General features: G+C 43.6%; 1 protein-coding gene across 6 annotated transcripts in view; it reads left to right on the top strand.

The window, feature by feature from the left end:
* Window positions 1-12974, top strand: part of l1camb (L1 cell adhesion molecule, paralog b) — a 224157-nt gene extending 211183 nt beyond the window's left edge. For 4 of the 6 annotated variants that reach the window (XM_060938619.1, XM_060938618.1, XM_060938616.1 and 1 more), the window contains 2 exons: window positions 5777-5788; window positions 8425-12974. In XM_060938619.1, the coding sequence (XP_060794602.1) occupies window positions 5777-5788; window positions 8425-8683 (271 nt within the window). In that variant the 3' untranslated portion in view covers window positions 8684-12974. The remainder of the gene's footprint in view (window positions 1-5776; window positions 5789-8424) is intronic. The other 2 variants (XR_009656263.1, XM_060938617.1) reach the window with 2 other exon arrangements.
* Window positions 12975-13563: the final 589 nt, after the last annotated feature.

The following is a 13563-nucleotide window of genomic DNA, read 5'->3' as shown; positions in this document are numbered from 1 at the left end:
TTTGGAAAAAGCCAACCCACGTGCTCCACCTCTTCTCCTTTTTCGGGAAAGGCCAACCCTCTCGCTCCGCCTCTTGTCCTTTTTCGGAAAAAGCCAACCCTCTCGCTCCGCCTCTTGTCCTTTTTCGGAAAAAGCCAACCCTCTCACTCCGCCTCTTGTCCTTTTTCGGAAAAAGCCAACCCTCTCGCTCCGCCTCTTCTCCTTTTTCAGGAAAAGCCAACCCACTCGCTCCACCTGTCCTCCTTTTTTGGAAAAAGCCAATCCTCTCGCTCCGCCTCTTCTCCTTTTTCGGGAAAAGCCAAACCTGTTGCTCCGCCTCTTCTCCTTTTTCAGAAAAAGCCAACCCTCTCGCTCCGCCTCTTCTCCTTTTTCGGGAAAAGCCAACCCACTCGCTCCGCCTCTTCTCCTTTTTTGGAAAAAGCCAATCCTCTCGCTCCGCCTCTTCTCCTTTTTTGGGAAAAGCCAACCCTCTCGCTCTGCCTCTTCTCCTTTTTGGGAAAAAGCCAACCCTCTCACTCCGCCTCTTCTACTTTTTCGGGAAAAGCCAACCCACTCGCTCCGCCTGACCTCCTTTTTTGGAAAAAGCCAATCCTCTCGCTCCGCCTCTTCTCCTTTTTTGGGAAAAGTCAACCCTCTCACTCCACCTCTTCTCCTTTTTTGGAAAAAGCCAACCCACTTGCTCCGCCTCTTCTCCTTTTTCGGAAAAAGCCAATCCTCTCGCTCCGCCTCTTCTCCTTTTTCGGGAAAAGCCAACCCACTCGCTCCACCTGTCCTCCTTTTTTGGAAAAAGCCAATCCTCTCGCTCCGCCTCTTCTCCTTTTTCGGGAAAAGCCAAACCTGTTGCTCCGCCTCTTCTCCTTTTTCAGAAAAAGCCAACCCTCTCGCTCCGCCTCTTCTCCTTTTTCGGGAAAAGCCAACCCACTCGCTCCGCCTCTTCTCCTTTTTTGGAAAAAGCCAACCCACTTGCTCCGCCTCTTCTCCTTTTTCGGGAAAAGCCAACCCTCTCGCTCCACCTCTTCTCCTTTTTCGGGAAAAGCCAACCCTCTCGCTCCGCCTCTTCTACTTTTTTGGGAAAAGCCAACCCTCTCGCTCCGCCTCTTCTCCTTTTTTGGAAAAAGCCAATCCTCTCGCTCCGCCTCTTCTCCTTTTTCGGGAAAAGCCAACCCACTCGCACCGCCTGTGCTCCTTTTTTGGAAAAAGCCAATCCACTCGCTCCGCCTCTTCTCCTTTTTCGGGAAAAGCCAACCCTCTTGCTCCGCCTCTTCTCCTTTTTTGGAAAAAGCCAACCCTCTTGCTCCGCCTCTTCTCCTTTTTCAGAAAAAGCCAATCCTCTCGCTCCGCCTCTTCTCCTTTTTCGGGAAAAGCCAACCCTCTCGCTCCGCCGCTTCTCCTTTTTTGGAAAAAGCCAACCCTCTCGCTCTGCCTCTTCTCCTTTTACAGAAAAAGCCAACCCTCTCGCTCCGCCTCTTCTCCTTTTTCAGAAAAAGCCAACCCTCTCGCTCCGCCTCTTCTCCTTTTTTGGAAAAAGCCAACCCTCTCGCTCCGCCTCTTCTCCTTTTACAGAAAAAGCCAACCCACTTGCTCCGCCTCTTGTCATTTTTCGGAAAAAGCCAACCCTCTCGCTCCGCCTCTTCTCCTTTTTCAGAAAAAGCCAACCCTCTCGCTCCGCCTCTTCTCCTTTTTCGGGAAAAGCCAACCCTCTCGCTCCACCTCTTCTCCTTTTTCGGGAAAAGCCAACCCTCTCGCTCCGCCTCTTCTCCTTTTTCGGGAAAAGCCAACCCTCTCGCTCCACCTCTTCTCCTTTTTTGGAAAAAGCCAATCCTCTCGCTCCGCCTCTTCTCCTTTTTTGGAAAAAGCCAACCCTCTCGCTCCACCTCTTCTCCTTTTTCGGGAAAAGCCAACCCTCTCGCTCCGCCTCTTCTACTTTTTTGGGAAAAGCCAACCCTCTCGCTCCGCCTCTTCTCCTTTTTTGGAAAAAGCCAATCCTCTTGCTCCGCCTCTTCTCCTTTTTTGGAAAAAGCCAACCCTCTCGCTCTGCCTCTTCTCCTTTTTCAGAAAAAGCCAACCCACGTGCTCCACCTCTTCTCCTTTTTCGGGAAAGGCCAACCCTCTCGCTCCGCCTCTTGTCCTTTTTCGGAAAAAGCCAACCCTCTCACTCCGCCTCTTGTCCTTTTTCGGAAAAAGCCAACCCTCTCGCTCCGCCTCTTCTCCTTTTTCAGGAAAAGCCAACCCACTCGCTCCACCTGTCCTCCTTTTTTGGAAAAAGCCAATCCTCTCGCTCCGCCTCTTCTCCTTTTTCGGGAAAAGCCAAACCTGTTGCTCCGCCTCTTCTCCTTTTTCAGAAAAAGCCAACCCGCTCGCTCCGCCTCTTCTCCTTTTTCGGGAAAAGCCAACCCACTCGCTCCGCCTCTTCTCCTTTTTTGGAAAAAGCCAATCCTCTCGCTCCGCCTCTTCTCCTTTTTTGGGAAAAGCCAACCCTCTCGCTCTGCCTCTTCTCCTTTTTTGGAAAAAGCCAACCCTCTCACTCCGCCTCTTCTACTTTTTCGGGAAAAGCCAACCCACTCGCTCCGCCTGTCCTCCTTTTTTGGAAAAAGCCAATCCTCTCGCTCCGCCTCTTCTCCTTTTTTGGGAAAAGTCAACCCTCTCACTCCACCTCTTCTCCTTTTTTGGAAAAAGCCAACCCACTTGCTCCGCCTCTTCTCCTTTTTCGGAAAAAGCCAATCCTCTCGCTCCGCCTCTTCTCCTTTTTCGGGAAAAGCCAACCCACTCGCTCCACCTGTCCTCCTTTTTTGGAAAAAGCCAATCCTCTCGCTCCGCCTCTTCTCCTTTTTCGGGAAAAGCCAAACCTGTTGCTCCGCCTCTTCTCCTTTTTCAGAAAAAGCCAACCCTCTCGCTCCGCCTCTTCTCCTTTTTCGGGAAAAGCCAACCCACTCGCTCCGCCTCTTCTCCTTTTTTGGAAAAAGCCAACCCACTTGCTCCGCCTCTTCTCCTTTTTCGGGAAAAGCCAACCCTCTCACTCCACCTCTTCTCCTTTTTCGGGAAAAGCCAACCCTCTCGCTCCGCCTCTTCTACTTTTTTGGGAAAAGCCAACCCTCTCGCTCCGCCTCTTCTCCTTTTTTGGAAAAAGCCAATCCTCTTGCTCCGCCTCTTCTCCTTTTTTGGAAAAAGCCAACCCTCTCGCTCTGCCTCTTCTCCTTTTTCAGAAAAAGCCAACCCACGTGCTCCACCTCTTCTCCTTTTTCGGGAAAGGCCAACCCTCTCACTCCGCCTCTTGTCCTTTTTCGGAAAAAGCCAACCCTCTCACTCCGCCTCTTGTCCTTTTTCGGAAAAAGCCAACCCTCTCACTCCGCCTCTTCTCCTTTTTCAGGAAAAGCCAACCCACTCGCTCCACCTGTCCTCCTTTTTTGGAAAAAGCCAATCCTCTCGCTCCGCCTCTTCTCCTTTTTTGGGAAAAGTCAACCCTCTCACTCCACCTCTTCTCCTTTTTTGGAAAAAGCCAACCCACTTGCTCCGCCTCTTCTCCTTTTTCGGAAAAAGCCAATCCTCTCGCTCCGCCTCTTCTCCTTTTTCGGGAAAAGCCAACCCACTCGCTCCACCTGTCCTCCTTTTTTGGAAAAAGCCAATCCTCTCGCTCCGCCTCTTGTCCTTTTTCGGGAAAAGCCAAACCTATTGCTCCGCCTCTTCTCCTTTTTCAGAAAAAGCCAACCCTCTCGCTCCGCCTCTTCTCCTTTTTCGGGAAAAGCCAACCCACTCGCTCCGCCTCTTCTCCTTTTTTGGAAAAAGCCAACCCACTTGCTCCGCCTCTTCTCCTTTTTCGGAAAAAGCCAATCCTCTCGCTCCGCCTCTTCTTTTTTGGAAAAAGCCAACCCACTTGCTCCGCCTCTTCTCCTTTTTCAGAAAAAGCCAACCCACTTGCTCCACCTCTTCTCCTTTTTCGGGAAAGGCCAACCCTCTCGCTCCACCTCTTGTCCTTTTTCGGAAAAAGCCAACCCTCTCACTCCGCCTCTTCTCCTTTTTCAAAAAAAGCCAACCCTCTCGCTCCGCCTCTTCTCCTTTTTCAGGAAAAGCCAACCCACTCGCTCCGCCTGTCCTCCTTTTTTGGAAAAAGCCAATCCTCTCGCTCCACCTCTTCTCCTTTTTCGGGAAAAGCCAAACCTGTTGCTCCGCTTCTTCTCCTTTTTTGGAAAAAGCCAACCCTCTTGCTCCGCCTCTTCTCCTTTTTCAGAAAAAGCCAACCCTCTCGCTCCGCCTCTTCTCCTTTTTCAGGAAAAGCCAACCCACTCGCTCCACCTGTCCTCCTTTTTTGGAAAAAGCCAATCCTCTCGCTCCACCTCTTCTCCTTTTTCGGGAAAAGCCAAACCTGTTGCTCCGCCTCTTCTCCTTTTTCAGAAAAAGCCAACCCTCTCGCTCCGCCTCTTCTCCTTTTTCGGGAAAAGCCAACCCACTCGCTCCGCCTGTCCTCCTTTTTTGGAAAAAGCCAATCCTCTCGCTTCGCCTCTTCTCCTTTTTTGGGAAAAGCCAACCCTCTCGCTCCGCCTCTTCTCCTTTTTTGGAAAAAGCCAACCCTCTCACTCCGCCTCTTCTCCTTTTTCGGGAAAAGCCAACCCACTCGCTCCACCTGTCCTCCTTTTTTGGAAAAAGCCAATCCTCTCGCTCTGCCTCTTCTCCTTTTTCGGGAAAAGCCAACCCTCTCGCTCCGCCTCTTCTCCTTTTTTGGAAAAAGCCAACCCTCTCGCTCAGCCTCTTCTCCTTTTTCAGAAAAAGCCAACCCACTTGGTCCACCTCTTCTCCTTTTTCGGAAAAAGCCAATCCTCTCGCTCCGCCTCTTCTCCTCTCTTGGAAAAAGGTAAAAGCTTCTTCCTGAACCGGTCCCGTTGTTACAGTTCACTGCACAGCAATAAGGCATGGGGTTTTTTCTTTGGAAATTCCTGAACGCATGTCTGCACTCAAGCCGAACGGCAACGTCAGTAAACGGAAGCGGACTCAACTCAAGTGGTTTGTTTGGCTTAAATGACGTCACGCGCTGAGTGGTCACGAAAATAGCCGAACAGAAATTCGCAGTGATCTGCGCTAACTTATTTTAATTATTACTTATTAACAATACGTCTCGGGACCAGAAGAAAATTACAGAGGGGTTTTTAACATATAAAGTTTCAAATGTGCATAAAATTAAAACCGATGCCTCTGAGGTTTAAGAGACAATAATTCTGGTGTTAATAATGAAACATACAGCACTGACAGTTTTAAAAGGATCACATGGAGATTTATGATATATTACACGCTACATATAATAGTCAGTGCGTGTGCACATACAGTTGGGTATCCGGAGCTCACTAACCCACAAACTCTGAAATTAAACACCAGGTCAGTTTCTCTCAGCTCCCACTTCAGAAAACATGACCATCAACAAACCAGAGCTCATTAGAATAATCCCACCCCCTCATGTGAGTATCTCCACTCATGGATTCATGAAGAAAGTGCAACCTGATTGGCTGGTGGAAGAGGAGGTGGGGTGAGCAGTGGCTCATTATCATTTAAAGGAACAGCGGTGTTTGTTTAGAGCAGGTGAGGAGGCGCTGCAGTGTTTAACCAGGTGGGGTTTGATCAAAGCGTCTCTCAGGTGTTTTATTCCGACCTCAGGGAACTCCGGTTCGACTTGTGGAAAAGGGGTGGAATATATCTCCTTTATAGAACACGTTCTTAAAGTGTTGTTCATATTAACAATGAGATTTTGCCTGATGATATTTTTACTCTCTCAAACGCTGACATCATGCAGGTCCCTCGAGAGGTAAGTTTCAGACGTTTAATAATAATAATAATAATAATAATAATAATAATGTGATGAATCTCAGGCTATGTTGCAGTGATAATGAGTGGTCTTCCCTGACAACTTATTCCCATCTGTCTTATTTACATCTATCTACAACCCCGATTCCAAAAAAGTTGGGACAAAGTACAAATTGTAAATAAAAATGGAATGCAATGATGTGTAAGTTTCAAAATTCCATATTTTATTCAGAATAGAACATAGATGACATATCAAATGTTTAAACTGAGAAAATGTATCATTTAAAGAGAAAAATTAGGTGATTTTAAATTTCATGACAACAACACATCTCAAAAAAGTTGGGACAAGGCCATGTTTCCCACTGTGAGACATCCCCTTTTCTCTTTACAACAGTCTGTAAACGTCTGGGGACTGAGGAGACAAGTTGCTCAAGTTTAGGGATAGGAATGTTAACCCATTCTTGTCTAATGTAGGATTCTAGTTGCTCAACTGTCTTAGGTCTTTTTTGTCGTATCTTCCGTTTTATGATGCGCCAAATGTTTTCTATGGGTGAAAGATCTGGACTGCAGGCTGGCCAGTTCAGTACCCGGACCCTTCTTCTACGCAGCCATGATGCTGTAATTGATGCAGTATGTGGTTTGGCATTGTCATGTTGGAAAATGCAAGGTCTTCCCTGAAAGAGACGTCGTCTGGATGGGAGCATATGTTGCTCTAGAACCTGGATATACCTTTCAGCATTGATGGTGTCTTTCCAGATGTGTAAGCTGCCCATGCCACACGCACTAATGCAACCCCATACCATCAGAGATGCAGGCTTCTGAACTGAACGCTGATAACAACTCGGGTCGTCCTTCTCCTCTTTAGTCTGAATGACACGGCGTCCCTGATTTCCATAAAGAACTTCAAATTTTGATTCGTCTGACCACAGAACAGTTTTCCACTTTGCCACAGTCCATTTTAAATGAGCCTTGGCCCAGAGAAGACGTCTGCGCTTCTGGATCATGTTTAGATACGGCTTCTTCTTTGAACTATCGAGTTTTAGCTGGCAACGGCGGATGGCACGGTGAATTGTGTTCACAGATAATGTTCTCTGGAAATATTCCTGAGCCCATTTTGTGATTTCCAATACAGAAGCATGCCTGTATGTGATGCAGTGCCGTCTAAGGGCCCGAAGATCACGGGCACCCAGTATGGCTTTCCGGCCTTGACCCTTACGCACAGAGATTCTTCCAGATTCTCTGAATCTTTTGATGATATTATGCACTGTAGATGATGATATGTTCAAACTCTTTGCAATTGTACACTGTCGAACTCCTTTCTGATATTGCTCCACTATTTGTGGGCGCAGAATTAGGGGGATTGGTGATCCTCTTCCCATCTTTACTTCTGAGAGCCGCTGCCACTCCAAGATGCTCTTTTTATACCCAGTCATGTTAATGACCTATTGCCAATTGACCTAATGAGTTGCAATTTGGTCCTCCAGCTGTTCCTTTTTTGTACCTTTAACTTTTCCAGCCTCTTATTGCCCCTGTCCCAACTTTTTTGAGATGTGTTGCTGTCATGAAATTTCAAATGAGCCAATATTTGGCATGAAATTTCAAAATGTCTCACTTTCGACATTTGATATGTTGTCTATGTTCTATTGTGAATACAATATCAGTTTTTGAGATTTGTAAATTATTGCATTCCATTTTTATTTACAATTTGTACTTTGTCCCAACTTTTTTGGAATCGGGGTTGTATCTATCTATCTATCGATCTGTCCTGCCTAATTTATTTTCCCATTCTAATCTGTTTTATTCTCTGTATTTAATAATGTTAATGTTAGTTTTATTGATGAAAGTATAAATCAGTTTGAAAGCAAATAAATTCTCCTTAAATATTCTCATGACACTTATTGAGGTATTTTGCCAAAATAATTTATGATCATAATAGTTTTGTTACAAAAATACATTAGTATTTGTCTTTTATACCTTAGAATCCGTTTATTTGCTCTGCTAAGCCTGTACTCTCCTTCATAATAATAATAATAATAAGAAGAAGAAAGTATAAATACACAGGTGATTATAGGAAATTGCGTGCTCTGATTGGTCGAGAGATTCAGACGATTTCTTGATAATCCCCTCGAGCGGCTCGGCAAAATGGCGTCCAATCGCTTCGTCACTGTAAGTGAGGAAGAATTACAGATGATGAAAGAAAATTCTGTTCCTAAAAGCACTAAAGATGCTCCGAAGTTTGGTCTAAAACTATTCAAAGGGAAGGTGGGGCTGGGATTTATTTCATTGATTTCTCGGCGTGTGACTCAGCGTAGATCACTGACAAGTCTGCGCCGCAAAGTTATTACATTTACATGAAGATTTTGAAGATTGATAAATTATTTTTTATACAATTTTTTAAAAATAAGTCACCTGTGTATTTATACTCAAACAATTATCCACCTCGACCTCATCTCCGTTATTATTCAGTGATGTTCACCTCACCTTCAGCAAATAATTGTTAAATAGTTACAGTTGAGGAAAAGCAGACGATTCTAATCTACAGATTGCGGTAAAAAGCGTGATGAGTGTTCGTCTGTTTGAATGAGCAGAACTGAGCATCATCAAATCTGCTTTGTGCGTATTTATTTGGTTATTTAGCAGCGACAACGATGAGAAGCGTTCGTACAGCCAGCGCTCACTGTGTCCCGACCTGAAGCGCAACAGTGAGGACAGTCTGGGGGAATACGGAGACAGCGTGGACATCCAGTTCAACGAGGACGGCTCGTTCATCGGGCAGTACAGCGGCCGCAGAGACACGCAACCGTACGCGCACGGAGAGCACGAGAGCTCAGGGGTCCCGTCCCCAAACAACCCCAACATGCACCCTCCACCCAGCATCAGCTTCGGGGGGAACTGAGACACGACCAGACGACTCGGCTCTATCAGGAGACAGAGAGACTGAGATGGAGAGATCAACCTGACCTAGTCCTGGCATTCGTTCATAAGTAAACAAAGAGCATTTATTCACTGATGAGCAACTTTTTTTTTTTTTTTAATTAAAAGACACAAAAATATTCCATCACTGCCGATGACTAACAGTTTTTAGAGCACATTCACCAGTCTAAAGGCCTGGATAGACATTTTCTTTTTGTCGTCTCAGTGACGTCACTGAAGAGGGCAACGCAAAATGGCTGCCCCGTGCTTTCAGTTCACGACTCTCATCTTCACCGTATTGACCATCAAACCGCCATGGCTTCAAATAACTCCGCCCCCTTTCTGCTATGTAGTATTTCATATCTCACTTGTTCATAAGTGTCACGCTTCACCACGTACTGTACATGAGAGACACTCGGTTCCTGATTCATGAAAGATTTGCATATAAACATGATGATAACACCTGAAGTGAAAAGATTTACCCGACTCGTAGACGAGGAACGCATCTCTGATATGAGAAAAATCTTTTATTTATTTTTCATATTTACTTCAGTGAGTAAGCAGTTTGGTGCGTCTCCATCCTGTGTGTGTAACAGAGACCTTTTGCAGCAGCATTCACCAGTTTTGAAAAACAGTCTAACTGCCTTTAATACTCGAGGTTTAGTTTAGTTTAAAACTATTACAACTTTAAACATCTGAATTCATTGCGGATAATTTACCAAACGTGCAAATTAGCACTTGCTATTTGTGGGATTAGTAAGTCAGGGCTATCCACTAAATAGCCTCTAACTCAGGACAAGTGGAACCACAACTAGGAAACAAGGGGGAAAAAACATAAGTGTTTGAGTTTGACCAATAAATAGGGAATAAAATTTTGACTCACACTCTATGTAATGCCTTACACTCACCGAAAACACAATGCGCCGATATAAAATTTGCTTATATACGTAGTTCATTAGCTAACATGCTCTAGCTGAGTACTGCCGGTGACCTCCCAAAGGACAACGTTGTGGAAAACGTAGGTGGTGATCATTTGCGATGCTACGGAAGCGTGTTGCTGCCACACCAGAAAAAAAGAAAGGAAAATAAATAAATCAGTATCACGTAATAATGTGAAAAGTATATTTTAACACTATACTTTCACATTATTATGTAAAACTTTTCACGCTATAACGTGATAACTTTAAACTCAGACTCAAACATGACTTTCACATTTTAACAATATAAATGATCACGTTATAATGTGATACCAAATTCTCATTATAATATGAAATGTTTTGCATAATAACGTGAAAATAGATTGTTAAACTTTTCACATTATTACGTGATACTGATTTTTTTCCTTTTTTCTGATTGTGGCAGCAACACGCTTGTGTACGATGCGACTGTGTATATCCTGTGAGTAAATTTAATGTGCACCAGGGAAATCACTTCAAGCATGTTTACACTTACTATCGATGGTTAGCACATTCTTATTTTAAAAGATGCTCCTCCCCCTTTTTCTACAGTGTGACGTCAGTGTTACGCAATTCTGATTTTATTCGCGTTTGGCGATTACAAGGCTTGCAAGATTAAACGGAGAATGTGTGTAAATACACCGGGCGGTACGGTGGTGTAGTGGTTAGCGCTGTCGCCTCATACCAAGAAGGTCCGGGTTCGAGCCCTGTGGCCGGCGAGGGCCTTTCTGTGTGGAGTTTGCATGTTCTCCCCGTGTCCACGTGGGTTTCCTCCGGGTGCTCCGGTTTCCCCCACAGTCCAAAGACATGCAGTTAGGTTAACGTGGGGCGGCCTTGGGCTGAGGTGCCCTTGAGCGAGGTACCGAACCCCTGACTGTTCCCCGGGTGCTCTGGTGTGGCTGCCCACTGCTCTGAGTGTGTGTTCACTGCTTCAGATGGGTTAAATGCAGAGGATGAATTTCACTGTGCTTGAAGTGTGCATGTGACGAATAAAGGTTTCTTCTTCTTAATGAAGGGGCGTGGTCAGGGTGGGGCTGTGGCATGAGTGAGGGAGTGAAACCAGAAACCCGGAGGCTTGTGCAACACACACGACTGAATTAAATAATTCTTCAAAACACAAATAAAAGGCAGGTGATGTGGGATTTTGTTAGACGAGTCTTTCCAGGCCTTCAGAAAAGACACGATGACTATAACATTCCAGGTTAGTGTTTACAAATGCTGTCTTTCTTTTCTCCAGGTTTACAGATCTTTCACTTCACATCTCCTCTAACATTTCTCATCAGTCCCCATCAACTCCCTGTAAATCCTCAGTAAAGAATTCAACGTATGCAAAATTTGTGTGTCGTAATAATTTCAGACTAATAATCCAGACAAAATTACAAATGACAAAATGGTTTTGTTTTTTGGGATTTTTTTTCCCCCAAAATGGCTAACATTAGCATTATATTAGCATGCTGATACAGAGTGTATTACTGAAATAACACACACACGTCCACGTGCTCGTAGGGAAAGTTATGAAAAGAATTAACATTATTCATGCACAGATTAATGAATAATCCATCATTTCCCAGAATTCAGCATCAGGGAGTGAAAAGGAACGGGAGTAGTAATGATGTCTTACTTGTCTTTGAGACTTGAAAAAAGATATTCTGTATATTTACGTTTTCTTTAGTGTTGTAGTAAAATTGTGTTCGTCTTTCATAAGCAGATATGTTTATTTTACATTTTTTTAAGAAATACATTAAGTTCTTACAAACATTTTTTTAATATATACATTAATGGATTTTTTTTTTAGTCATGAGTGTGTTAAATCCAGCATTCTATAAAACCCATACTGTACCACAGCAGCATAAGTACCTTATAAGGGATTTAGAAAAATATATATACACATTTACTTTTTTTTTTTTTTTTTTGGATCACTCTTCCATAAGCAGATATGTATTAATTTGCACAATATTTTATTTCTTTTTCTGTAAAAAAAAAAAAAAAATTGCTGTACATCTTTTCCCTTCATCACAATTTTCTGTACATTATTATTATTAGTTAATGGTCATGTTTATGTTCATTATAGCTTTATAATAATAATAATAATAATAATAATAATGCCATACTGTACCATAGCAGCATATGTATCTTCTATGCCTCCATGTACGGTGTGTACTCGTCTGCCACGTTTATTCTTCTTCAGTCTTATTTTTGAGCCATTCAGGAATCGTGTATCTGTGTATCATTACCGCTGTAGCGTCATCTGCAGGGTGTTCAGTCGTGTACGTGTTGCTACTTGCTATAAGGTAAAAACTCCACAGACAAATTCTGTGCTATAAAAAAACATTGCTGTGAATCAAAACTAAACTTGATTAGCCGCACATGCTAACCGCATGAATCTCGCCGCAGATATGGCGACTCTGTGTGTGTAAGGTCGTGCCTGTTTATTCCCCTTTTAATGCTGAAATTTCAATATGATGCCTTACAGAGCTATGGCTCTTTTTGTCCTCTTTTTCTATTTCCATCTGTCTTTTTTAAGTCTCTGTCCATCTGAGATAACGCCAAGCGTGAGTCACTAAGAGATGTGGTTGAGCTCAGTATGTGTCGAGAATCAGTTGTGCGAGATATCGTCATGTGGTTAATGTAGACACTTTTTTTTTTAATCAATCATCACTATTCAGGAGTTCCATCTGGGAGAAAATGCTGACACAAGTAGCATTAAAAAAAAAAAGTCAGTTAATCAATCGCATTCTGTTTTCTACTCAAATAGCTTTTCATTTTAAACCAGATAAAATGCTAAAACATGGATTAGCTAACTGCTAGCTATCACAGAGATATAAACGTAAAGGACATGTTCCGTGAAAGTGTGGACAACATGGCGGACAGAATTGTTCCAGACTGAAGAATGTTTACACGCAGTTCTGAGAGCTATAAGAACCTTAAGAGAAATATTACAAACAGTTTTATTTGCTGTTTTTATTACAGTGGTTATGTTTTGCTAAATAACCTGCAATAGCTGAAGAGCAGCATACTGAACTTGCTGGGTAGCATTCGTTAGGTGGGTAGCGAGTTATTTAATCAAAAGTTGACAGACTTGTCAATTCATACGAATCATGTTTATGCTTCCATTTAGCCATCAAACATGCATAAGCGGTTGGGAAGTTTGTGGAACTTGCTAGCTAGGTGTTATTAGCTGGGTAGCTAGTTATTGAAGCAAAACTTTAACACCAAAAGTCATGTAAGTCAAATCACTGATTCATTTTATACATGAATGATCGATCGTGAAAGAGAGTTACTTTTAGCTAGCTAATGTAACTCCGTTTGACAGAACTTTCTTGCGAGTGTTACTGAGCTAGTCCGTTCTCTCGACCAGCTTGTTTTTTGCTATAAGAGCTCTGGGTTGGGGCTAAAAAAAAAGACAGCCAAGCTGATGCCATCACTTGCTCATCAGCTTGGCTGTCTTTTTTTTTAGCCCCAACCCAGAGCTCTTATAGCAAAAAACAAGCTGGTCGAGAGAACGGACTAGCTCAGTAACACTCGCAAGAAAGTTCTGTCAAACGGAGTTACATTAGCTAGCTAGAAGTAAAAACAACTTATAATGAAAATTTTGAGGTAATGTGACTCTTGGAGTTGATCTTTTTGCTTTAATAACCAGTTAGCCAGCACAGAAACGCAAATATGACTTTAAGAGAGGAGAAAAAAAGTCAGATTTGTATTACTGTGCTGCCTAGCATTAATTGGCTGGCTAGCTAGCTATTAAAGCAAAAAAATTGACACCAATATTCATTATCTCAAATATTTTCGCTAGCTAACGTGACTACCTGCCAGAACTTGCTCACTAGTGTTATGTAGCTAGTCCGTTATCTTGACCAGCTCGTTTAGTTTCCTTTCGTTGCTACAAGAGCTAAGGGTCGAAAAAGTA

Source organism: Neoarius graeffei, chromosome 13 (assembly GCF_027579695.1).
Source record: "Neoarius graeffei isolate fNeoGra1 chromosome 13, fNeoGra1.pri, whole genome shotgun sequence".
In the NCBI taxonomy this organism is placed as follows: domain Eukaryota; kingdom Metazoa; phylum Chordata; class Actinopteri; order Siluriformes; family Ariidae; genus Neoarius; species Neoarius graeffei.
Note: the sequence above shows the minus strand (reverse complement) of the source record. Positions and strands in the feature narration are given on the sequence as shown.